General features: G+C 37.8%; 2 protein-coding genes across 2 annotated transcripts in view; both read right to left on the reverse strand.

The window, feature by feature from the left end:
• The window catches only part of LOC115862604 (zinc finger protein 527), a 62207-nt gene that overhangs the window by 22384 nt on the left and 12412 nt on the right, over positions 1-27411 (reverse strand). The window contains exons 4-7 of the mRNA XM_070044218.1: positions 20225-20346; positions 19132-19206; positions 17663-17789; positions 16937-17032 (exon numbers count right to left, since the gene is read on the reverse strand). Coding sequence (XP_069900319.1) covers positions 16937-17032; positions 17663-17789; positions 19132-19164 — 256 coding nt within the window. The 5' untranslated portion in view covers positions 19165-19206; positions 20225-20346. The remainder of the gene's footprint in view (positions 1-16936; positions 17033-17662; positions 17790-19131; positions 19207-20224; positions 20347-27411) is intronic.
• The window catches only part of ZNF875 (zinc finger protein 875), a 72261-nt gene continuing 46641 nt past the window's right edge, over positions 1792-27411 (reverse strand). Inside the window, 1 exon segment of the mRNA XM_030874629.3 lies at positions 1792-9009. Within this exon segment, the coding sequence (XP_030730489.2) occupies positions 8147-9009 (863 nt within the window). The 3' untranslated portion in view covers positions 1792-8146.

Below are 27411 nucleotides of genomic sequence, written 5' to 3' on the forward strand. Positions count from 1 at the left end.
AGACTTGCAGACTGAGTTTTAAAAACAATACCCAATTGTATGCTCTTCACGAGAAACGCATTTTAAATAGACACAAATAGATTAAAAGTAAAAGGATGGGAAAAGATATGCTATGCTAAGACTAATTAAAAGAAAGCTAGAGTGGGCATATTAATACCAGATAAAGTAGGTTTGGGAGCAAAGAATATTGCCAGGGACTAAGAAGTTAATTTTGTAATGATACGGGGATATATTAGTTAAGAGTACATAATCCCAAAAGTTTAGGCATTTAACACAAGAACTTCAAAACACATAAAGCAAAAGCTTATAGAACCAAAAAAGAAAAACAGACAAATTCACAATTATAGCCAGAGATGGCAAAACCCCCTTTCTAAAAACAATTGACAAGAGATAGTAGACTTAATATAACAGGTATTAAAAGAATAGAAAATACATAAATGTACCAAACTACATCTGTTTATTTAGTATATGCTTGAGTTGACATTTACAATAAGTGGGAAAGGTGGATTATTTGTAAATGATGCTGAGAAATGGGGTAGCCATATGGGGGTAAAATGAGATTCTTACAAAAAACTTAAAATGTAAAAAAAATGAAAGCACAGAAGTAAAGGAGAAATCATGTGAAACATTTTAAATTGTCTCAAGATGTAGGCCTTTTAAATATGAATCTAAACTTAAGAGCCTTAAAAGAAAATATTGGCAAATTAAAAATCAATTTTGCATGGCAAAGGAGGACTGTAAGCAAATTCAAAATACAAATACTACACTGGAAAAAAATTGCAAATCACATCATAAGGAGCTAACTTCCCTACTATATAAGTAAAAGGTCACTTTCCAATTGAATATTGGGCAAGAAATATAGACAACTCACAGAAAAGAAGCTCAAACCCATTCATAATAAGAAAAAAGCAAATAAAAACTACACTGGGATATGATTTCCCACTTATCAGATTGATAAAGATCTAGTAGTTTAATGGTTTGCCCTAACAGATGAGAAATTTATACTCAAAAGCTCAAAATACATATACTTTCTGAATATACATGTAACAGTTATAAAAATTGATTACATATGAGGCTATAAAGGAAGACTCATTCAATTCCAAACAATTAATATAAACCTCTAATGTAATAGCATTAGAAACAAATAACAAAAATATAGCCAATAATTGTGAGTTAAAGAGGAACCCCTAAAATAAATTACAAAACGTGGAAATGCATATGCAACAGGGTAGGACAGAATACAACAATGAAAACGCTAAATGCCAAAACTATAGGACACAACTTATGTAGTAGAGGGAAACATACAACTTAAGTACATTTTCAGGGAAAACAAAAAACTAAATTTTCAATTCAAAAATGTAGATTTGGAATATACAATGGAATATTACTCAGCCATAAAAAGAAATTAAATTGAGTTATTTGTAGTGAGGTGGGTGGACCTAGAGTCTGTCATACAGAGTGAAGTGAGAGAGAGAAAAACAAATATCGTATGCTAACACATATATATATATATATGGAATCTAAAAAAAAAATGCTTCTGAAGAAGCTAGGGGCAGGACAGGAATAAAGATGCAAACATAGAGAATGGACTTGAGGACATAGGGAGTGGGAAGGGTAAGCTGGGACGAAGTGAGAAAGTGGCATGGACATATATACACTACCAAATGTAAAACAGATAGCTAGTGGGAAGCAGCCGCATAGCACAGGGAGATCAGCTTGGTGCTTTGTGACCACGTAGAGGGGTGGGATAGGGAGGGTGGCAGGGAGACATAAGAGGGAGGAGATATGGGGATATATATATATATATATATATATATATATATATAGCTGATTCACTTTGTTATAAAGCAGAAACTAACACACCATTGTAAAGCAATTATACTCCAATAAAGATTTTTTTTAAAACCACAAAAATGTAGATTAAGAGGACAGAGCACACTCAAAAAAGAATTAAATGACAAACATAAAGGGCAGAAGAAATCAATAAAGAATTAGGAAAAATAAGAGAAAAGGATAATAAAACCAAGAGATAGGTTTTTTGAAAATCAATGATCAATAAGTTAGGTAAACCTCTGTCAAAGCTGATAAAAATAAAAGAGCAAAGATGTAAATGAAAAAATGAGTAAGAATCCAAATGAAGTTAGAATAATTATAAAAGAATCTTATGAATGACTACTTGCAAACAAGTTTGACAACCTAAACAAAATTAATACATTTCTAGAAAATATAAAATACCAAAGTTGGCACAAGAAACAAAATTTGAATAAATCTGACACACTGAAATAGTATAGAAACATCCCCTCAAAAGAAGAAAAAGCCTAAAGCCCAGATGGACTTAAAAGTACATTTTAACTAAACTTTTGTAAATAGATTTGATGGCCTATTTGATAAGAGATAAACATGGCTAAAAAAATAAAGACCCACTTGATAGAAGGTCCAAATGATGAGGAAGTATAGAGATATAAGCTTCAACTCACCAGTAGTCAATAACAATAATGCAAACTAAAACATTCAAGGAAGATAAAACTTATCAAGTGTTTACAAGGACACAGAGGTGCTCTTGGGGAGAATGTAAATAGTTGCAGCCATTTTAGAAAGTAATCTGGTTGTACCTTATAACATTGTGCAAAAAAATCCTTTGCACAATATTCTACAGCAATTAGTCTAACCTAGTTCAGGTCCACAAGGGGACACATACCAGGATGTTCTTTGTGCCAGCCAGGAGTTGTATGCAGAAATGAATAAATTAAAAGTAGTAAACATTTACTATGAATTACTATGCAAATGTTAGAAGTACTGAATAGCATAACAGCACTGTGCACAGAACACGATCAATCCAAAATATGGTACTGAGTAGAAAAAAGTGACACTTTTATAGCATAACACCAATAATATAAATTTCAAACACACAACATGACTTATTTGATAGGGGATATATACACATTTAAGGATGCATACCAAACACAGCTGTGTATGTGCCCATGGGGGAGATTAGGAATTGGGAACGACAGGGGGAAGAACCAAGAAATGAGTGTTAGACTAAACAATTTTGGTAATATACTAGGAATTGAGGTCCAAAAATATAAATGCAAAATTTAAAAACCAAGAGCCATACACTTCCTGGCCTCTATTTTAATAGAAGGCAGAGTCCTAACAGCCCCATATATCCCAACAGGGAGCTCCGAAGAGACTCTGGAACTGCAGTTCCCTCTCCAGGATCAGAAAGAAGGGCTAGGAGCACGGCTGTCTGAGACTCCATACACTGGGAAACAGGACACAGGGGCAGAATTTGCAATTCTGTCTCATATAAGCAGCTGGCTCTCAGGCATGCAATTCAACTTCCTACTTAATTTCATCATTAATAATTGCCATGTTAACTGTTTACATATATTACAGTCAAGTAATCCTCACAAAAACATGGAAGGCTGTAATTATTTTAACTTTACAGATAACCAAACTGAGTCTGAAAGAAGTATAATCACCTTTTCAGGTTCTCCCAACTAAAAGACCTGACATCCATGTGAAGGTCTAATGCCAACAACTATACATGTGCCAATAATCAAGAGTGGATACTTCCACTACTCTTTCTGGAAGAACATGTGAGAAATTCCCCCACAAAAATGCCTTAAGAAAGCTGACCAGGAAAGTGACTCATTCTTCTGTCACTAAAGTAGCCTCAACTCATGGCTTCAAGCAATCTGCTTTTCTCTATTATTGTCTCCCTGTCCTGAGCTCTGTGAATAAAGTAGGGTACGGCAAATATTCTAAGAACTAGAATCAATATGAAATGATGCTCTAAAAAGGAAACATTTTTTCCAGCTGTCTCTAAAAGGGACCCAGTCACAATAGCAGCAAATTTGCCCCCAATTCATGTGCAGTCCTAGCATCCAAATACAGTAACTGCTAAAAGGGTACAGGACTCCATGGAAAATTTACTTCTATCAATATATCACAAAAACTTTTGCATTTGCTCAGGAAGAGATGTCTGAAATACTTTTAAAAAGAAAGAAAACCTTGTATTAGGAGGAAGAGAGCAAGTGGAATTTTAACACACCTGAAGAAGCTTAGCCACATTTCCTTTCGACTCATTTACATCAATCGAGGCAATTTTAAATTATCAAGTTTCAAATGGTTGTTTTTTAACAATGTTATTGAAACAATATTCACAAATCCTAAAACAACTTCAAGTTTTATAGAGTAATTAATATATATTTCTTATTAAAATGAGCTCTACTGTGGGTCATCTTTTTCTTCTTGGGCAAGAGGAACAATAGAAAATATAGTATATAAGGAAAATGCAATCTTACTTTACACTCTTTCTCAGGCCCCCAAATCCATCTAGCAAGACCTTTTGCTGAGGAAAATTATTTGAAAACTTCTATTTCTGATTTCATAACCTCTTTCTGTTCCTGACCAAGGTTCTTGGACTCCTTAATCAATAGAAATTGCTATGAGGCCAGATGAGAAATTCAGGCAGGTCTTTATTGGGACTCATGCTGCAGCACAAGGGAGCGAAAACAAGTAACAGATGCCCTTGCTCACTCTTGGTGTGTGCGTGGGGGTGTGAGCTGATCCCTAAATGGGGTGAGGGTCAGGCTGGAAGGGTGGCTTAGGTGGTCGGCCCACCTCCTTGGCGGTGCTGTGTGCAGGGATTATATGCAGTACCCTGATTTTGCCCTCGACACCTCAAAAGTGGCACTTGGGTTTTTGGTCTTTTTGTATCTTGTTCATAATTTGCCCCAACTGCGCATGCATGCAGTTATTTTTAGTCCTATATAGTTTTTTTGTACTCTGTTTCTCCAAGAGACATTTGTCCAGGTGCACGCACTGTAGCAAAGGGTGCCAGGTTCCAGGTCCCAGCCTGTCTCATTTCAAAAGTATATGCCTGTTTTCTCCCTCCCTAAATTCCTTGGAAGGTGGCTAACTTCATGACTTCGGACAGAAAACATTTAGGATGGGTCTGGAATATCCTTTTATTGCCAGAAAGTAAAGTTGCTTGCAGAGATGTCAGGGCAGCAGTGCTGAAGGGAGCAAGGAGTTAGCTTAAAGTGGCCCCAATGGCTAAATTCTGATAATTTGCGCATCAAAATATATATATACATTATAATTAAAATGTGTTAAGACTGTAGAAGGCCATGAGTTCATGACTAAAAGGAAAAATGTTAAAATGCAATACACAAATACAAAGGCATAATAAAATGAGAAAGAATTTAGTAAGAACAAAGTATAAAACATATATATACACACACATACATATACATATATGCATTTCCTTTCCGTTAGGTAGATAAGGGCTATACATGTGTATATGTGTGTACGTGTATGTGTGTATATATGTAGCATGAATAGACAGATCTCTTATCTCTCCCAGGTCTTTAATCAAAAGTTAACTTCAAAAGAGGCCTTCACTGGCCACACAATCTAAAATATCAACCTGGTCACCCAGCTCTTCCTTCATCTTTTTCTCCTTAGAAGTTACTCTTACATAGTATATGTTTTACTTATATATATTTTTTATTGTCTATCTTCTTCACTAGAAATTAGCTCTATGAAGGCAAGGATTTTTGTCTGTTTAACTCACAACTGTTACCTCCAAAGCCTGGATTAGAACAAAGCCTGCAACAGAGTAGGTGCTCAATACAAAAATTTTAAACAAAACACATACACATAAACACACAAATACAAACCTTCTACTTAAGCAAGAGTAAATAAAGAAAACTCTTCTGTATGACAAGCAAAAAACTGCATAAACTGTAACAAGGCAGAAAGATACGTCAGCACAATAACCAGATTAAAAAAGAAATCCAAAAATTCATTGCCATTGATCACACTCAACCAAGTGGAAAAGGTTTAACCAGTGAGTCCTAAATGGATTAGTTCATGTCCTAAAGATAATTAACTAAACAGACTCAAACTCTTATCTCTTAGGATAGGAAATCTCTAGCTGGTCCTAATATCTATAACATACTAATAAAGCATGAGTTATAATGCTAAAAGATCAAGTCAATATATCACAATAAGACAATGGATTGTATAGTTGCAGATAAACAAAATTTAGGTACCTCATTATGAGGAGAAACATCAGATTGTAAAGTACAAACACCTGTGCTAAAGGCATGGGTGTAACAGGTTTTATCAACATTAGAAGTGAAGTTTAACTGTAAAAACAGAATCAGTGGCTTGGGTTTATATCACCTTGGAGGAAGAAATCAGGTGCCATACTTAGATCAAGAATCAATTAGTGAACAACTCAGACTCATCACTGGTCTGAGTCATTATTTTTCTTCCTTTAAGCTTAGTAAGTTCAGAGTAATCCTGAGGAGCTTTCTGATGTAAGTTGTAACTAAACCCTTAGAACATATTCAAATAAGTGTTCCTATACCTCCAGAAAATATGAGAATAAAGAGATGATTACATGAATTTCGCTTACGATTATTAATATATTTTAGATTAGATATAATGCAAGTTTGGCAGTGTTTTAAAACGATTATATTTGTTTCTGCTCAAGGTTTGAAGTATTCAATTATACTAGGTCTGTAATTTAAGTTGTTCAAAGGGAATTTGTCTTAATATTTAAGAAAAATAATTTTCAGATTTTTATTAGATATAAGTATAAATTGACTATTAAAGAAATTATATTAGTAGTCATTGTTTTGCTCCACGCACATATATACACATGTAAATCCTTCACTTTTTCATAATTCATTTGTCCTGATCTGTTTTTATAGATGCTCTCCAGACAATGCCCAAGATTATAACTGGTTCTAACTGTTCAAAGTGGCAACGTCTCCATATTAAAGTTTACCTTCGTATATACACTCAGATAAAACAGGAACATACTGCCCCACACCCTCCTGTTCCTCATTACTCTGAATAGTAATGAGTTATACTCTAAAAATTTTAGGCTCCAACTGCTTTACTTTAACCATTAGTTGAAAATGGCTCATTCTTTTTGTCTGCCAGCAATGTCTTGTCTAATATGTCTCGTTCCAAAGAAGTTATCTATAAACTTCTTAAACCAAGTTTACAACCCACCCACAAAAGACCTCATTTACAATTCTATCTTATTCTATCACATGATATGTTTAAACCCACGCTGAAAGTAGAAAATCAAATAATTCCTTTAAGATGAAGAGCCATTCATTAAACTGATGGATCCATTATTCTCTTAGCTGGCCAATCTTTCTTTAAAGGTCTATAGTGAGTCACTGCCACAAATGATTTTAATTCCCTATGAGAAAGCCTGGTAATAAGTTTCACTAAGTGAATTTTTAAAAATTCTTCCTTATTGTGAAACAGACTAATGAATATTAAATTAGTTTTTATCAACAAATAAAATGTAACAATTCTTTCAGCTTTATGAAGGCTGTGTATTTAACTTTCATATACTTGTTATGAGGCTTATCCTCAGGATAAACAATTATGCCATATAAAAGATTAAGGCTTTCTCACATGTGTAGCCAACATGGGGTGTATGAGTCATGACTCTGATTCCAAGAGGCAAAAACCCAAGTCAAATTAACATAAGCAGAAAAAAGAAAATTTATTGGATCACAAAAATGAAAAAGTAAAAGATGGTGTAAACTTCAGACATGATTGGATCCAGAAGATCAAACATCCTCAGATTTCTGTCTCTGACCTCAGTTTTCCTTTGTGTTAGATTTATCCTGGGAAGGCTTTCTTCATGTGGTGGCAAAAAGGCTACTGGTGAGTTTTTAACCTTACTAAATCCTTGAAACTTGCAATTCTGGGGTGGGGAAAAAAAATCTTTTCTTACTACCCATAACAATGACCCCCTAGGACTCTACTGGTCTAGACAGGGCCATTTGTAAATCCCTTATCTATCATGAGGTTGAAGAAAATAATTGGCCTGCCTATGACCAATCTACTGCTCTTCCTGATTAAACAATTTCATCAGAATGATATGCATTGAGGGTGAGATAAGTCTCAAATAGGGTACAGAACAGATCCAAAAGTAACAGATGTCTACTACTCAGGCTATTTCAAATAAGGGATGCTCATGAACCGAAGGCTTCTCCATAGGTACTACGTTCATAGAATTACTAACTGAAGAACTCACTGATATTTATTTAATAAGGACTGAATGGTGACTAAATGTTTTCTTTCTTATACTTGTTATACATAATCAGAGAGCTTCTCTATTATGAATTTTCTGATGTCGTCGAAGAGCTGAAGCACAGCTAAAATTGTTCCCACATTCATTGCAGTTATAGGGTTTTTCTCCAGCATGAATTCTCTGGTGTAGCCTAAGGGACAAGATCTGATGGAAAGCCTTCCCACATTCATTACATTCATAAGGTTTCTCTCCAGTATGAATTCTCTGATGTTGATTAAGGTATGAGCCACAACTGAAGGCCTTCCCACATTTGTTACATTCATAGGGTTTCTCTCCTGCATGACTTCTCTTATGATGAATTAGAACTAAAGCATCACTGAAGGCTTTCCCACATTTACTGCATTCAAAAGGTCTCTCTCCAGTATGAATTCTATGATGTCGATTAAGTTGTGAGTCAGTCCTAAAAAACTTCCCACATTTGATGCACTCATAGGGCTTTTCACCAGTGTGAATTCTCTGATGTTGATTAAGGTGTGAGCGATAGCCAAAAGTCTTTCCACATTCATTACATTTAAAGGGTTTCTCTCCTGTGTGAATTCTTTGATGCAGAGTAAGGGCTATGCGTCTGCTGAAGGCTTTTCCACATTGATTACATTCATAGGGTTTCTCTCCAGTGTGAATTCTCTGATGTTGATTAAGGTGTGCACTCTGTCTGAAGGCTTTGTTACATTCCTTACATTCATATGGTTTCTCTCCTGTGTGAATTCTCTGATGTTCCACAAGGAAGGCATAACGGCTAAAGGCCTTCCCACATTCATTGCATGCAAAGGGTTTCTCTCCAGTGTGAATTCTCTGATGTTGAGCAAGGTGTGCACTCTGTCTAAAAGCTTTGTTACATTCCTTACATTCATATGGTTTCTCCCCAGTATGAGCTCTCTGATGCTCACTGAGAAAGAAGTCATGGCTAAAGGCTTTTCCACAGTCATTGCATGCATATGGTTTCTCTCTACTGTGAATTCTCTGAGGTTGAGTAAAGAATGAATAACAGCTAAAGGCAGCACCACATTCAACGTATCCATGGGATAATTTTCCAAGATGAGTTGTGTGATGTTGAGTAAGTAATGAGTGGAAACTTAAGAGATCTGAAAAATCATTACTTTCGTAATGTTTCTCCCCAGGAGGAATTTCTGCATCTTTACTAAGGTATGTATTCTGGTTGAATTCTTCACATTCATTACCTATCAAAGATTCCTTCTCAGCATGTAGTCCTTTATGTTCAGTTAGAACTGAATTTGGGGGGAACATTTTATCATAAATATCAAATTTATGTACTTGTTCTACTGTGGGAACTCTCTGTTGTGTTAAAAGTACTGAGTTCAAGAGAACATTTATCTCAGAATTATTATATTCATTGTCTCTTTTCATGGCAGAGACTTCCTTAAGAGTTGTCACTTGCCTGAAATGACTCTCCTGATTTCCCTGATGCTGCTCAAATTCACCCTTATATTTCCAGGCTTCTCTGAAACTGGAGGATTCAAGGCCATAACTTGTAAGTCTTTCCATTATCATCCCCTGGGATATTTCCTCTTCATCAATGTACCATTTTGGAGATAATGCCTTGATTTCATACAAAGAGTCCCATTCTGAAAAATATCAAGAAAGCAAATGTCTCCTTTTTACCCTTCCAAGGAGAAAGAAAACTGTTATAGAAGAAATTAAAGAATTTACTTGGAGGAAAGAGGGGAGAAAGTCATGGTTCTGACTTTTTTTTATCAATTTACATTCCTGTTAGCAACATGAAATATGTCTTCGAACCCATTCACACTGGTTAACATCATTCTAAAAATATTTGCCCTTACAAGTAAAGAGTACCTCATTATTGTTTTAATTTGCAATTCTATGATTATAAAATTGAGCATTTTCATATATATTTATGTACCTTTTATATATTTTGTCGTTTCTTCTTTGGTGAATTCCTTATTCAGGTACTTTGCATATATTTTAATTACACTGGCATTTCTTTTAAGTGGTTTATAGAAGTCATTACAAATTTAAGACATTAAGGCTTTTGAGCATTTTTCTCCCTCAAATCACATGTCATCTTCATTGATAATTTTATTGTCACGTCATCTTGATTTATAATGCTTCTGATAAAATTTTTTAAAAATTTGTATGAACTCAAATCTTCCAATTTTTTCATTATAGAGCCTGGCCTTTATGTCATTTTAAGAAAGACTTTCCAAAACCCAATATTATACAAATATTATCCATAACTTTTAAGAAAATCTTTTTACACCACTAATTTGAAAAACTACCTTTATCTAATACTAAATTCTCATATATACATGGGTGTATTTTTGTACATTCTTCACTGTTCCACTGATCTATTTCACTGTTCTTATATCAGACCAATCTCATGGATAACAGGCAAAATTCTTAAATATTAAAAATTGAATCAAGCAGTATATTAAATAAATAATACACATGATGAAGTATGCAATTCAGAAATAAAAAAATTGTTCATCAATAGGAAATCCTTTACTATATTATTATATTATTATCTATACTTTCCTATATTAACTTCATCAGTAAAAAAAGAAAAAAATATTTCCAGAAATAAAAACTTGACTCTCCATCCTGATAGAGAACATATCTACCAGGAAAAAGTGACCCAAAATGGTCAAGGCTGAAACATGTCCTGATAAAATGACTTTAAAATGAAAGGTTAGGCCCGTGAGCCATGGCTGCTGAGCCTGTGCGTCCGGAGCCCATGCTCTGCAACGGGAGAGGCCACAACAGTGAGAGGCCTGCGTACCGCAAAAAACAAAACAAACAAACAAAAAATTGTGAGAGCTAAATCTGTTTTTATACAGTGAGAAACATGATGTTCCAGATGTATAGAACACCTGGATAAAATAAGAAAGCTACACATTTATGCTGGTCGTTTCAGGGAGTGGGAAAGAATGGCAAGTGGTAAAATATTATCTTTTCCTTTAATCTTTTTAAATTTCACTTGTTACAAAGAATTTGAATTACAATTGTACTTTAAAAAAGTAACAATGGAAATTTAAAAGAAAAAAATATTGTGTGTTTAATTACATTTCATAGAATTATTATCCCTGAATCATAATTCTGTTAGTACACCAGTATAGAGATTATTGCTTAATATTTAGGTGAGAACCATTTCCTTTTGTTTTTGAGAATAATTCTGTAAAATCATTTCCAGTAATGGCACTCTTCCCCAAATCAAAGGTTTAACAAGGGAGATGCAAGCAGAATAATCACGAAAACACAAAGCAATACAACAGTAACAAAAAATTTCTAACTTCCAATAACAGCTCAATTTAGAAGAGGGTTTATGTCTTCAGAACAAAAGCATTCCTCCTTGACTTTCTAACCAGTCAAAATCTGTGTATTCTACAGAAAATCTGTGATGTTATTCCCATAAAACTACCCTTTACTGCTTCTGCCTCCATTAGATTTCCTAAGCACTAGTGTTTTAATGTACAGGTTTGAAACAAAATCCTAATGTGATTTATTTATAATGTGTGTGTTCTTTCTCTTATCCTAGTGTCTAAAGTCTTCTCCATGGCTGGACCCCGAATAATATACCTTTACATGCTAAGTGATATCTGGAGAGTGGGAGAGGTTTAATAAATACCCTAACCCTAAAGCGTACGCTAACCCTAACCCATACCCTGATACCCTAACCGTAACCCGTACCCTAACCATAAACCATACCCTAACCCGTACCCTAACCCTAACCCTAACCCATAGACATACCCTAACCTGTACCCATCTAGGAGATCAGAACAAAATACAAAGACACTTATACATAAAGGGAAAATATCAAGCTGGCATCAGACTTCTTTGTAACAACATTTAACACCAATACTATGCTATAAGCAACTTAAGGAAAGAATGGCCAATTATGAACAAGGTAGAGCTTAGGGGGACATTGTTTGCATGAACTCTTTTTGAGGAAACTGCTAGAGAGCCGATTTCAGCCAATCCAGAGATGTCCAGAGAAATTTCAGCAAAATGACCTAGTGGAAAACACTAAATATATATAACTACAGAATTAAGACAAAAGGAAAGGTTGGGATAAATGTGACACAAGAGCATGTAAATATAATATGCCTGGACAATGTAAAAAGCATACAAGTAACAAAATTTGGGAAAACAAGGTGGGGAGTATAATAAGGCTACTTATTGACACATCTGTAACAGGTAAAAAAAAATCAAAGGCTAGTTTTTAAAGCTGACCAATCAAGTAATAGAAGGAGTAAATACTGTCTAAAGAAACAGAGCACTATAACCGTGAAGGCTCTAGAACAAAAGAAGAATCTTTCTAATTATTATAAAAACTATAGTATTACACGACCAAAAAAAAGCCTAGGAAAACAGACAAGCTAAAGTCTTTTTTAAAAACTGTAAAAATCAGAAAATATAACACAAAACAATGTACAGAATTAAGCCCAAACATATTAAAAACATGGTTGGACTTTCACCTATTAAATTGAAATGATATCCAGACTGGTTCACAAAGCAAAACTCAATTCTATACTACATATAAAGCTCACGTTTAAAACAAGGTGATTTTACAAAGTTGAAAATAAACAGATGATAAAAGCCTTAAAGAAAGCATAAAAAGGCAAGAAACAGATTCTCCCCGAGGGCCTTCAGAAGGAAGGCAGGCTGCCAACATCTTGATTTTTAGCCCTGTAAGACCCATTTTGAACTTCTGACCTGGATCCAGAGCTGTATGATAATATTTTTGTGTTGTTTTCAGCCACTAAATTTGTGGTAATTTGTTACAGCAGCCATAAGAAACTAATACAAAAAGCAGACAGGTACAACATTTTTGGGGAGGAATTTGGCAATTCCTAAACTACATATGCACTTACTTAGCAATCCTACATCTACAAAACAACGCTGAAAATAAAGCCTCAACAACAGGAACATACATATTTACAAGGTTATTTATGGCAGCATTGTCTGTAATTGTAAACTACTGCAAACATCCTAAATGTTCACACATTATAGATTCAATAAATTACCATAACATCCACAGAATGGAGTATTCTGCAGCTGTCAGAAAAATGAGGAAGCTCTCCAAGAACTCATATGGAGTGATTTCCTGTACAGCTGACCCCCGAAAAATGCAGGGGCTATGGGTATAACTTTACAGTCAGCCCTCCGAATCTGCAGTTCAGCATCCATGGATTCAACCTACCTCGGATCGTGTAGTAAGTATTTATTGAAAAAATTCGCATGTAAGTGGACCCTCTCAGTTCAAACCATGTCGTTATAGCTAAGTGAAAAGAGCAAATGCAAATCTACAGGTATATCTACTCATTTGTGCAAAAGAAACATAAAAAGGACAAACCTGAAAATAAAGACTGGTGATCTACAAGGGGTGGGTAAGAAAGGGGCAGGAAGAAGTAGGGAACAGAAACAAGACAGTAAGGATGAGGAGGGAGCGACACTTTTCTGAGGATACATTCTTGTAAAGGTCTGATTCTTAGGAGCATAGTAATGTTTCAGATACAAAAAAAAAAAAAAAAGTAAAATCAACCAGGATGTAGTAGGAATCAACAGAAACAAATGAACCTAGAAGAACTAACCTAAGTAACTCTGGAAAATAGTTTTTGACTGAATACTTAAGACTAAAAAAGTACATTTGTACCTAAATACAAATAATGTAATCTACTTAGTAAATTTATTTCTCACAGAGGAATAGGTTAGAAATTCTGAAACTACTTTGTGTGTACACTTAAATGGAGGAAATAGTTAAATACATTGCTTCTCACTGTCAGAAGAAGAAATTACAAATAAGTAAAGGAGAAAGGCTATGATAAACCCTGTGGAGGGTAGGACTAAAATCAAGGTATCAATATAAACCAATAATTTAATGTATTAAAAAAAATAAAGACGGAAATAAATATAAAAGTGTGTGTCTGTCTCAAAGTGTGTGTTGGTATACATACATATATTTTCCAGCTCAGTCTGCTGTGAGGGCCTAGAAGAAATCACTTCCAGTAGCAATAAGTACACCTAGTACCCAGACCTTGGTTTCTAAACATCATTTCCCAATAAAAGGAACCAGGGCTCCTTAGAGAAGTGGTTGATTCAAGGCTGGGGAAAGGAAAACAAGATGAACCTGGAACACCTGGAACCATGAAGTGGGGCATGTTAAAAGGTCATAGGAACCAACTTGAAGAAGATCTAAATGGTCAAAGCTGGAACACTTTGAGCAACAAAATAATGGTACAGTAGTTTTAACTCATAGGAAAAAAAACCCCCTCATTCCATAAATATGAAGAAATATTTTAATATATAAACAAATGGGAGAGATGAAACAGCTCTTCCAGACAGAACAATCCTAGTTAATATGTATAAATAAAAGAAGGAAATAAAAATGTCAACATTAGGTCAATACCACAACAGCGGTAACTGTTGCAAACAAGATCCAACAGGGCTGTGGATGCTAAAATTAGTGGGCAAAAGTTTCAGAAGAAACTGAATAGTATCAAGTATCTTCCCCAAATATTTATTAATTATAAATAGAAAAATAGTAACTTTACAATGGAGAAACCAGGCAGATACCACCTTCACCAAGTGATGAAAATTAACATCACTGATAATAAGATATATCAATATTATCAATCCTTTGGTATGATGCACTCACTGCGAAGGATACAACATTTTCTGTGGCACTCTTTTCAAAAATGCACTACCTCAATCTAATCATGAGAAAACGTTAGATAAACCGAAATAGAATGCAAGCAAATGTAATGAGCCATTTGTCTAGAGTGAAGCATATCTGAAGACTCTGGAGAGATTTCTCCAAGAAGGTAAAATCACTAGATAACCTAATGTGTCTGAGTGTCTTAAGAGATTTAAACAATTGATCGGGAGTTAAGAATTGAGTTAGGAATATGTATATAGAAAACTAAGGAAAAAAAATAGACAAAACCCCAGATAATTATTAATGCCAAGAAAAAGAAAAAGTACAGAAAAAGTAACCTTGGTATATGCACAGCACAGCTACGACTAGCACTTAATAGCCATAATAATGTAAACACTGAACAGTGGTTCAATAAAAATTAAGATATTGGTATGGGACCTAATCAAACTTACAAGCTTTTGCACAGCAAAGGAAACCATTAAAAAAAACCCAAAAGACAACCCATGGAATGGGAGAAAATGTTTGCAAATGATGCAACAAGGGCTTAATCTCCAAAATATACAAACAGCTCATGCAATTCAACAACAGAAAAACAAACAACTCAATCGAAAAATGGGCAGAAGACCTTAATAGACATTTCTCCAAAGAAGACATACAGATGGCAAGCAGGCCCATGAAAAGATGCTCAACATCACTAATTATTAGAGAAATGCAAATCCAAACTACAGTGAGGTACCACCTCACAACAGTCAGAATGGCCATGATTAAAAAGTCTACAAAGAACAAATGCTGGAGAAGGTGTGGAGAAAAGGGAACCCTCCTACACTGCTGGTGGGAATGTAAGTTGGTGCAGCCACTATGGAAAACAGTATGGAGGTTCCTCAGAAAACTAAAAATAGAATTACCATATGATCGAGCAATCCCATTCCTGAGCATATACCTGGGCAAAACTATAATTCAAAAAGATAAATGCACCCTTATATTCATAGAAGCACTATTCACAATAGCCAAGACATGGAAACAACATAAATGTCCATCTACAGATGAAAGGATAAAGAAGATGTGGTACACACACACACACACACACACACACACACACACACACACACACACACACAAAATGGAATACTACGCAGCCATAAAAAGAACGAAATAATGTTATTTGCAGCAACATGGATGCAACTAAGAGATTACCATAATAATTCATAAAGAGAAAGACAAATACCATATTATATCACTTATATGTGGAATCTAAAAATATGGCTCAAATGAACCTACCTACAAAACAGAAACAGACTCATAGACATAGAGAACAGACTTGTGGTTGCCAAGAGGGAGGGGGTGGGGGAGGGAAGAACTGGGAGTGTGGGATTAGCAGATGTAAACTATTACATATAGGATGGATAAACAACAAGGTCCTACTTATAGCACAGGGAACTATATTCAATATCCTGTGATAAACCATAATGGAAAAGAATATTAAAAAAAAGAATGTCCATATGTGTATAACTGAGTCACTTTGCTGTACAGCAGAGATTGGCACAACGTGGTAAATCAACTACACTTCAATTAAAAAAATAAAACTTTAAAAATTACGGTATCAGTGAGATAGGAAGACAGAAATTGTGTGTGTGCGCGTGCATGCTCACACACATGTTGGATTCAGGATAAGAAAGTACTAAATTCTTATTTTCTTAATGAAGATATTGGATGAGGACTAAACCTGAAAAAAACAATCAAGAAATAGCAACATAAACATATTTATTAGAGACGTGAAGGAGACACCAAAAGAAGCTGCCAAAGTAAAGAAAGTGGATCCCTCTAGGGAGAGAGAAACTGGGAAGCGGGCAAGAGACCTCCTTTTTTAAAGGAATAAGCCTTATAAAACAACTTGTCTCTTCAACCAATGTGCATGCATAACTTTGATAAAATTAAAACTCTAAAAAGAAATCTAGAAATGTATATAACTCTATCCATAAAGGGGAAAGAACTTAAAAGGAACAAGATTCAGGGTATAGGTAGAAATATTATTGAGAATGTAACTTGATAGAAATAGAGAGGAAATGACCCCCTGAAGCCCAGGACAGCCTCCTCAAATGCAGGGCAGTCTTCTTATGACCACTTGTGCTGTCACCTTACAACAGCCCTCCCTGTTCCCCGTCACTCACCTGCATATTGACCATCTGACATCTCTCTCTCCACCATGCAAGGATCCTTCCCTTGCTCCAATAAGGAGATCATGTTGGGCTTAGAAATGGAAAGTCCTGTTTACAGGAGAAGAAAAATGAGAGCCAGCAAGACAGACAGATAGATAAACAAATCAACTTGCTATTGCTGTTCCAGACTCAGACTCAATCTCTTGGTCATTAGGCAAGAAAGGACATTAGAGGAAGGACCAGAGAATGGAAAGATGCTTGAATGGAGAATGAGACAGACAAAGCTTCTTCATAGCAGCAGTTCTCAAAGTACTAGAGCAGAAGAACCATCACCTAGGAACTTATTAGAAATGCAAATTCTCAGGCTGCCCCAACCAGACCTACTGAATCAGAAGCCACAGTGGTTCTCAAATTTTAATGGGTATCAGAACCACTTGGAGGGCTCATTAAAACCCAGACTATTAGGCCTATTCCCAGATTCTGTAGGTCTATAGTGGGACCCCATAATTTGCAATTTAAAAAATTTCCACGCCATACTAATGCTGCTATCCCAAACCATCATTCTAGAGCAAAGGGAACTATACTCATTTATAACTCTATGAAACTACTTTGAATAATTTCCTGGGAACACGAAGTAGAAATCCAGCTAAGCATTTAAGATGCCCTAGATATTCCCAATGGAGGAAGCATAAACACCTCATAGGGAAGATTTGAATTATGGGGGATACATATCCTTACCAAGCCATACCAAGTTCCTGTAGTTCTCCAACATGACATCTCTGTACAAATCCTTCTGAGATGAGTCCAGCCATTCCCACTCCTCTTGGGAAAAATTTAGAGCCACATCCCTGAAGGTCACCAAACCCTGAAATTTTTTAAAAGATGCTGTTTGCCAAGTACTCCCATATGGTCCTAGCATCTTCCTCAGTCTCTCTCAGAAGAATTTAACTCAGTTGATCATCTCCTTGAAATGCTTTCTACTATTGACTCACGGGACCCACACTCTCCTGGTTTTCCTTCTACATCAGTCCTTCTTAGTCTCTTTTGCTGGTTCCTCCTCTTCTTGTCAGCCTCTTATATTGAATGCCTTAAGCTCAGTCCTTGGACCACTTTCCTATCTACATTCGCCACAATCCTACCCTCAAGATAATCTCATCCTGTCCCATGGCTTTAAATACACTAATGACTCTCAAATTCACATCTCCAGTCCTGAACTCTAGATATATAATCAATACTTTACTTGGATATCCAACAGGTCTCTCGAATTTAATATATCTAGAACTCAATTCTTGATTCTTATCTCATCCCACCCTGTCTTCCCATCTCAGTAAATGGCATGACCATTTACACAATTGCCCAGGTCAAAAATCTTTGTAGTCATTCATGATTTCTTTCTTCCTCTCATACTCCACAACCAATCCCTGATCAAATCCCATATTTTATATCTCCAATATACACCCAGAATCTCACCAGCTCCAATGCCACCACCATGGTCCAGGAAGCTATCACCTCCCACCTGGATTTTTGCAGCAGTCTCCTGACTGGCCTCCCTGCTTCCACTGTTACTTCTCTGCTATTTATTTTCCTTTTAAAACATAAATCAAATCACATCACAAATACCCCAATGTTTCTCCTTCACCTTTAGAACAAAAGTCAAAGTTCTGGTCATGACTTTTAAGGGCCTGCATAATTTGGTTCCCAGCTACTGCTCTAATCTCACAGTGCACATTTCTGTCTGAGGATACTGGCTTATTGCTATCCCTGGAACACATCAAACATGCTCCCAACACAGTAACTTTGTACTTGCTATTCCTTCTACTTTTTTAAAGCTCTTCCCAGATCGCCACAAAACTTACTCCCTACTTTCACTCAGGTTTTTCTTTGCTCAACTGTCACTTTCTCAGAAAAACCATCCTTGACCTCCCTATTTGATAATCACACTCCATCCTTTATTTCACTTGCATTCATCTCCAACACAACAAATCGTGATTCATCTAAAGAGGAAAAGTTCTGTTCCATCATACATTTAAGCACAACACTGAGTAAAAATAGCAACTAAATGTTTTGTAGAAGGATTATATGAACAAATAGTGGAGAGAGAGAAGTGAAGAGTGCACTCACTGGGCTACTTGTGACTCTCTCTGAGGTCCCAAAGTCCTGAAAAATGATGTGGAATTTCTGGAAACAAAGTGAAAACATCAACTTACCTGGGACATGGATTTACATAGTCCAACAGCCATTCTTCCTTCCTTCTTCAATTTTCTCTTTTGGAGAACAAAGTCCTGAGAAGGGAGAGTTAAACAAGAAAAAAAAATGGCAGAGCAGCCCTATGTTGCTGATCTGAGACTCACAGAGTTTTTTGGCCCTTTATGGTCGCTAGTTTCTTTACATGGACCAGTCCTACCCTGTTCCAAGATCTGACAAAAAAGGCCAAAGCTGAACTTAACCCCTGAACTCCTGACTGATATTAAGGACACACAGCCTGAACTCAACAAAATCTAAAGTCCATCCTATCACCAATAAGACAATTTATGATCTAGCCCTGGCTGTCCCTTAGACCTCATTTCCCACTCTTCTCCCCCTTATTCACCCTACTCCAGGCATACAGATTTCCTTATAGTTCCTCAAACATTGTCCACACTCCTTTTTCAAGGCTGTGGCCTTGGCTTTTCCTTCTGCCTGGACACAGCACATTCCCTCTCTTCATTCTTATCTGTGCTCAATTGTTAACAACATTGGAGGGACCTCCCTATTCTACCTAAAGGGACTCTCCCTCCCAGTTATTATTTTTCCTTATCTTTATTTATTTTTCTTCTTAGCATTTAACATCATTGGACATGTTACTTTTTTTTTTTCTGTTAACTGTTGTCTTCCCAAACAACAGTATAAGATTTAAGACAGCCAGGATTTGTTGCGTTCACTGGTATATCTCTAGTGCTAGAATAATGCCAGAACCACTGTAAGTACTAAAAACATATTTGATAAACAAATAAATAAATCTTACTGTGGCTCCTGTAATATAAATAGCAATGTTACACATGTTGTGTATGTCATTATCTTATTTAATCTTCACAAAACTGCAAAGGTAGGTATTATTATCCCCATTTTACCACCAGTGAAATTGAGGTTCAAAAAGCTTAAACAGCTAACTCAAAGTCATAAGAGTCAACTGCAGTGTGGCTCAAAAACTGGTCCTCTTTCAAGAGACCACAATGTTTGTATGGGAAATATTCAGCATAACCTGAGAAATCAATGCTATATGTTTTTCAGCGAAGCATATTCGGAGGTGGCAGGTGTTACCTCTATTACTCCACAGAAATTCAGCCTGAGGCAAACATTGACAAATTTCAATACCAAACCAACAAGAAACTGCACAGCCTGAAACAAGTTCCTTGTCTTCTCAGAGCCAACATTTCTTCACACTGAAAACAAAGATAGTTGTGTTTGACTTAGAATTTAAGATATACAACCCCCTAATTCTGGGCTACTCTGCACTAACCAACTCAATCTGTAAGAAAATTATTTCCTTAGTGTAATGCAGCTTGAATTTGTTTATAAAAGCCTTTGCAACCCAAGAGGAGAATCAGTGAAGTCTTCTCAGCACCTGGGAGCTCTAAGTAGTACCTGCATAAAAAAAATAGCTTTTAAATTGCTGTTTCAAATCGCTGTGTATCATTTGAATAATACTTTTCAAGTTTGAGATGAACCATCAGTCACTGAAAGGTGCTGTGAAAGACTTGTGCTTTATATAGACCCCCAGACACACACTGACTCTCCATTCCTTTCCTCATTGGCTACGTGACCTTGGGCAAATCAACCCAACTGTCAGAACCTTTCCTCACTGTCAAGATTGCTTGAGCCAACTCCTGGCATAGAGAAGTGCCACCCTTATTGCCACTTAGATTTTACACACACAGTTGAAAAGGAAATGAGAGCATTTTTCTTTATTACGTGAAGTCAGAACCAAACACTTAGTTCACTTGGTATGTGAGAAAAAGAGCCATGGATCAGCCTCTCTCAGCACCAAACATGGAAGAGTTTTGACAAGGACAAACCTAAAATCTCAAACTCCATGGCCTAAGGAGAGGAAGACTGGGCTTTCAGGTTGGGCTTTCCTCCCCCAAAAGCAGCCAATATGAGGATGGTTTCACCACAGTGTCTTTAGATTGGGTTCTGTTACTCACAAGGGGACTAAACAAAGAGACACAGGTTAAGTTCTATGTCCAGAAGGGTCCTAGTCCAAGACCACAGACAATACTCTCCAACACCCTCAGAACTCAGGGCCCCCATTTTTCACCCTCACAGCATGGGAAAGATCAAGAGGGTTTAGCAATTAAAAGCAAGGCCTCTGGAGCCAAATTGCCTGGGCTTAAGTCCTGATTCTGTCATTTAGTAACTGTGTGAATGTGGGTGAGTAATTTTAATCTTTCTGTGTCTCACAATCACACACTAGGTCTGACATACACATACAAATTCTCACCCAATCACACACATATATATGGTCACATAATTGCGACTGTAATGTCACATACATACACACTGGTATTAACACAAAGATAGAGATGACGATACACAGTTACTCCAACAGAGAGACAGTCACACACAATCTCATGCATAGTGACATACCACACAAAGTCACACATCCTGTCACAATTACACAAAAATTATGCCTGCAGATATAGATGGTCATGGGCACGTAATGACACCTTCTGTCACACACATTCAAACGCAGTTATATCCACAGGGACAAGGGGTCAAACACAGTCACACACACACCCACACAGCGACACACACACACACAGAGTCACACCCGCAATCTCTCACAAACCCATACACAATAACACAGTTACACCTGCGGAGACAGTCATGCACAAACACACATAGACTCGGAGTTTTATACCGGAGACAGACGGTCACAGTCGCACACAATTACATACACGGTGACACAGAAGATCACACCGTCACACCCGCAGCCTGTCACACAGTCTCCTCGGCGGCGCCCTCCTGGTTCCTACCCCGTTCCCTGCCGGTCCACCCCAAGCCCGGCCCTGCCCTCTGGCTCTCGCGCGTAGCAAGGCCCTACTCACCTCCCAGCCCCGCTGGCTCTGGAAACACGCCCAACGACCCAAGACCGGCGATGTCGCCTCCCAGAATCCCCTGCGGGGCGGAGCGGGGCGGGGACTGAGGCGCGCGGGACACCGAGCTCCGCTGGGTAAACTCCAGCTGCAGGAACCTGGACTAGCGACTCAGCTTTTCCTTCCGACTCCGCGGACCACGAGCCCCAGAACGCTTTGCGCCTCGGCCTCTTTGCGGAAAGAACAACATTTCCCACAGGGCCCCGAGACAAGCCTCGACATCGCGCCTGCGCTACAGGTGACCGCGGCCGCAGGTGCGGGTACACGGAACGCTGTGTGCGACCCTGGGCGATCTTGGGCACTCAAATGACTCTGGGCTACTGTGTGTGAGGGAGCGGTGAAGCTGTGCACGTCCGTGACTGTTATTGAATGCTCAGGTGGGGCGGTTTGTGTGTGCGACTGTCGCTGCACACTTTTGTGCTTGCTCACTACGGGGCAACGGGTTCTGTCGGTGTAGTGAGCTTCTGTATTTTGTCACGCCCGTGAGTGTGGGTCGTTGTGTGACAGATTGTGGGTCTGTCACGCCAAGAATGAGAGAGTGATTGTGGGTGTGTGAAGAACTGTGGCTGACTTTGGGCATGACGTTTCTGTAACTGTGTTCTTATCCCAGAGATCGCAGGAGTTTACCCATAATGGGCGGTGTTTCTGGGCTTTTCTTTAGGGTTGAGTACGTGGGAGAAGAGTGTTTGTGTGTCTGTGTGTGTGCCTGTCTCCAGGTCTAACTGTTCTCCCACCCCCACCCAACCCCTCACCTCCGGCCATGGGTGGGGTCAGTGTTATCCTCATTTTTACTACCCCTTCTCTGATTGCCCCATATGTGATGCCAGGCACAGAGGGTAATTATATTCTAGTTGTAGGAAGATGCTCATTTGCACCAAAGCCATTTATAATGTTGTAGCCAACAGCTCTGGGGTTTATTGCTGTTTCTCCTTTTCACTTTAAAACTTTAATTAGGGCCCAGCTTTAAGAAAAACTGTCCACAGTCAGGAGGAGAAGAATGTGAACCTCTGAGTGATGTTAAAGAAAACCAGAGCTGAACAGTAGTTGAGGGGTTTTTGTTTTGTTTGTTTGTTTTTTAATTCAGGAAATATTGCAATAGGGGGAAAGGGACTTCAGTATAGAACTGGGCTCAATTCCAAATATAGCAAGAACAAGTGGGGATTTATAGGCAAGGAGCAAGTTGGGGTTGGGGGGTGGTCAGTTCATGGAAAATTACAAAGAGGAGACATAAAGGGTAGGGGGGAATTCTCACTATACTGACCAACAGGATTCTTGCTGAGGGCTGGCCAGAGTGATCAGATACCACCTGGGTGGATGAGGAATTTAATTAGATATTGAGACTGATCAGATATCAAGAACTCAAGCTAAACTGACATGACAGAATTCTTTCTAAAAGTGGGTGTTGCAAAGACAAACATTGAAGCCCAAAGGTTGAAGCCTAGTTAAGAAGAGGGTTCAGAGGAGTCTGACTAAAAGTTTGGTCAAGGAGAGAGTCTTTGTCAGTGAAGGTTCCAAACAAACCAACATTCTGCCCCAGACCTTGGAAGATCTGGAAGGTGCACACAAGTCAAGATCTCGGTAAGTGGGGGTGTGTGGAAGCAAAGGGAAGTTCTTGAAATAAGAACACATCCTTGGAGATTCCCTCCAGTCCCCTCCCGAGAAAGAGCCCTCTAATAGCTAAAGCCCCAGAGTCTTGGACAAAGGGAGTCTGGCTACTAGGACTAAAGTGATTTGCACTTTACTCTGTGAAACTGTTGTTACATTGCATTGTTACATTCAGAAGAAAGCAAGCAATTATTTTTTAAGGCTCCACAAACATTTAATAGTTGGGTTGCTTTAATGGGAAATTTACCCTTTAGGAATTCTTTGGATGACGGGACTTCCCTGGTGGTCCAGTGGTAAAGAATCTGCCTTCCAATTCAGGGGACGCAGGTTTGATCCCTGGTCAGGGAACTAAGACCCCACATGCTGTGGGGCAACTAAGCCTGCCCGCCACAACTGCTGAGCTGGGGTGCCTCAACGAGAGAGCCCACGTGCCTCAAACTACAAAGTCCACATGCTCTGGAGCCCGAGCACCACAACTACAGAGCCCACGTGCCCTGGAACCCATGTGCCACAACTAGAGAGAGAAAATCTGCATGCCACAACTAGAGAGAAGCCCTCACATCACAAGAGCCCACGCTGCAATGAAAAATCGCACATGCCTCAACGAAGATCCTACATGCCGCAACTAAGACCCGACACAGCCAAAAAAAAAAAAAAAAGAATTCTTTGGATGATAATTGTGGTTTGGTGCTTGACAAATACATCACACAGCTCTTCCCTGGACTTAACTATCACGCAGGTTAGAGATCTTCTTGGATGTTTCATTCTAAAGTGCTAGAAATTTAAGATACTTCCTGACTGGTAAGGTGTACCTTCAGAGAAACTGTATGTATGACTATCTCTTCATATGTCAGTAATTGATCATAAGAAGACTTTTTGTCCTTTATTTTTCTTGTCTCATACCACCAAGTCCAACACTGGTTTGAGCCCAGTCATCTCCAGTAGAGTATGGCAGTGGTCCTCAAAGTATGTCAACTAAGTGTTTGTACTGCTCAAAGAAATTGTCGTAGGACTCTGTTTATCAGGGTCTAATCAAGAAAGCAGAACTATGCTGGGAATTTCAAACAGAAGATTTAATTACAGGAAATTGATTACACAATTTTGAAGGAAGGCCTCAAAGAGCAAAAAGGGGAGAGATTTGTAACTTCAGGAAGCAGCTAAACCCTAGAGCTTGGGGAACAAAGGGGAAGAGATGGATTTACTAGAACCTAAAAGCTCTGAAGAGGGGTGTCAGGCTGGCTGTTAACTAGGTTTGGTACTGGTGCTGGGAAAGCAGAAAGATTCTACAGGCAAGCTAGAGAGATTCTGCTAGAGATATACTAGATATATCTAGATGCTGCTAGAGAGATACTAAAAAATCTGGAAAATAGGAAGCGGGTTCCTTCTCCCTTTCTGTCTCCCAAAATCCCTTTAATGCCTCCATTGACAAACTATAACAGGAAGCCAACTAGCAAGGGAGAATAGGAAATGTCTTTGTCAGAGTCCCAGCCCTAGCATCACAGAATAAGAGAAAGACATGCTTGGAGCTGAAACAACAACAGGGAAGTAATCAGCACATGAGCGTTTTAAAATTTGCTGGAAAATAAATTAATATAACTTTCCAAGTTATATTTCTTCCCAGGAACTTTTCTTAACAATGTTTCTACTTCCTTATAAAGGAATCCTAGTAGGTAACAAAAACTGGCTCATATTTAATAATGGTGTCTTAATAACAAAGCAATACAAATTGTGAAATAGTTTACATCTAGTTTAATATGTAGTTATTTCGATGCACTGATGTTTTTACCTATTTTGTTGTAATTTTTATAATGAATATATATTTCCCCAACTTTACTTATTATCGAATATAAATATTTCATGGTGAACCACTAATTGCCCTCATGATGTCACAGTCCTCAGTATCCTAACAAGTGTGAGAACCATGGTATGTGATTTGTTTTGTAGACTATTATGTATATTAGTTATTGATGTATAATTGACTTTTACATTTGTTTCAGGTACACAATGGAATGATTTGATATTTGTAAGTATTGCAAAGTGATCACTTCAGTAAGTCTAGTTAACATCCATCACCATACATAGTTAGAAAAAAATTTTTTTTCTTATGGTAAGAACTTTTAAGATCTACTCTCTTAGCAATTTTCAAATATGCAATATGGTATTATTAACTATAGTTACCATGCTGTACATGTACATCCCCATGATTTATTTTATAACGGATCCCCTTCACCCATTTTGCCCAACCCCCGCACCCTGCCCCTGGCAACCACCAAACTGTACTCTGTATTTATAAGCTCTGTTTTTTCACTTGTTTCTTATTTGAAGGCAGTAGTTCTTCTTTGAATTGAGAATGAAGTAAAATTGATAATGAAGAAACCAAGAACAACTTCTTGTCTTAGTTATTTTAATTGACCATCCGTATTCTTTGCCCTAGAATGTTTTTATATAACCCTGTGGAGTGAAGAATAAAGCACGATTTTACCAGGGCTTACTAGACACGGCTTATTGAGATGTTTGGAAAGCATTCATACCCTAACATTAATGCTAGTGAAGAAACTCCCACACCAAAATTTGTGATTGTCAAATCCAGATACATATAAAACCCACTACTAATTTCTAGGGAAGAGAATTTAAATTTAATGGGTAACTTCTAAGAGCCAAGAACTGTGTAATTTCCTTTGTATCAGAAGTGTGACAACTTATGAAAGTTCAGATAGCTGGTGTGGTACAGGGGTCAGCCTTATTTACTTCTCAATAGCATACATGTCTGTGATGGTATACCTCGACACATCATTTACTAAGCTTGATCTTCCTTTATCAGAGCAGTGGTCTTTCATATGTTTGGTTACATTCCCCCTGAAACAATTTTTAAAAATAATGTACTCCCTTTTACATTTTTAAGTTGACACCTACAATGTTTTCATAAGTTTAAATAATGCAAAGATATAATTTCTAGCATGTTTTCAATAGGCTAGATATCTTCATCGTTCATTAAACACACACGAGCAAGCTCTTTTTTTTTTTTTTTTTTGCGGAACGCGGGCCTCTCACTGCTGTGGCCTCTCTCGCTGCGGAGCACAGGCTCCGGACGCGCAGGCTCAGCGGCCACGGCTCACGGGCTCAGCCGCTCCGCGGCACGTGGGATCCTCCCGGACCAGGGCACAAACCCGCGCCCCCTGCATTGGCAGGTGGACTCTCAACCACTGCGCCACCAGGGAAGACCTCTTTTTTAACATTTAGAAATTTTACATGGTACCTTTTACTTGAAATTATTTCCACTCCACTTTCATCACTCAATTTTATCTTAATGTAACAACTGCTTATCCTCAAAAATCTTTTATTAAATCTTGTTTTACTTCTCTGCAACAAAAATGAAATTTTAATTCTTATCCTGTGACCAAAATGCTCTGTGTCAAAGTTTCCTTAAAGATTTAGTTATTATTAGTACCCAGTTGATTAAAATAACAAATACCTCTAACATTTTAATAATTATTAACATACAAATAGTCACACCGGGACTTCCCTAGTGGTCCAGTGGTTAAGACCCCACGCTCCCAAAGCAGGGGGCCCAGGTTCGATCCCTAGTCAGGGAACTAGATCCCACACGCAGCTAAGAGCCCTCATGCCACAACTAAAAAAATAAAAAATCCTGCATGCCACAACTAAAAAGATCCCACATGGGACTTCCCTGGTGGTGCAGTGGTTAAGAATCCGCCAGCCAATGCAGGGGACATGGGTTTGATCCCT

This window comes from Globicephala melas, chromosome 19, assembly GCF_963455315.2.
Source record: "Globicephala melas chromosome 19, mGloMel1.2, whole genome shotgun sequence".
Classification (NCBI taxonomy): domain Eukaryota; kingdom Metazoa; phylum Chordata; class Mammalia; order Artiodactyla; family Delphinidae; genus Globicephala; species Globicephala melas.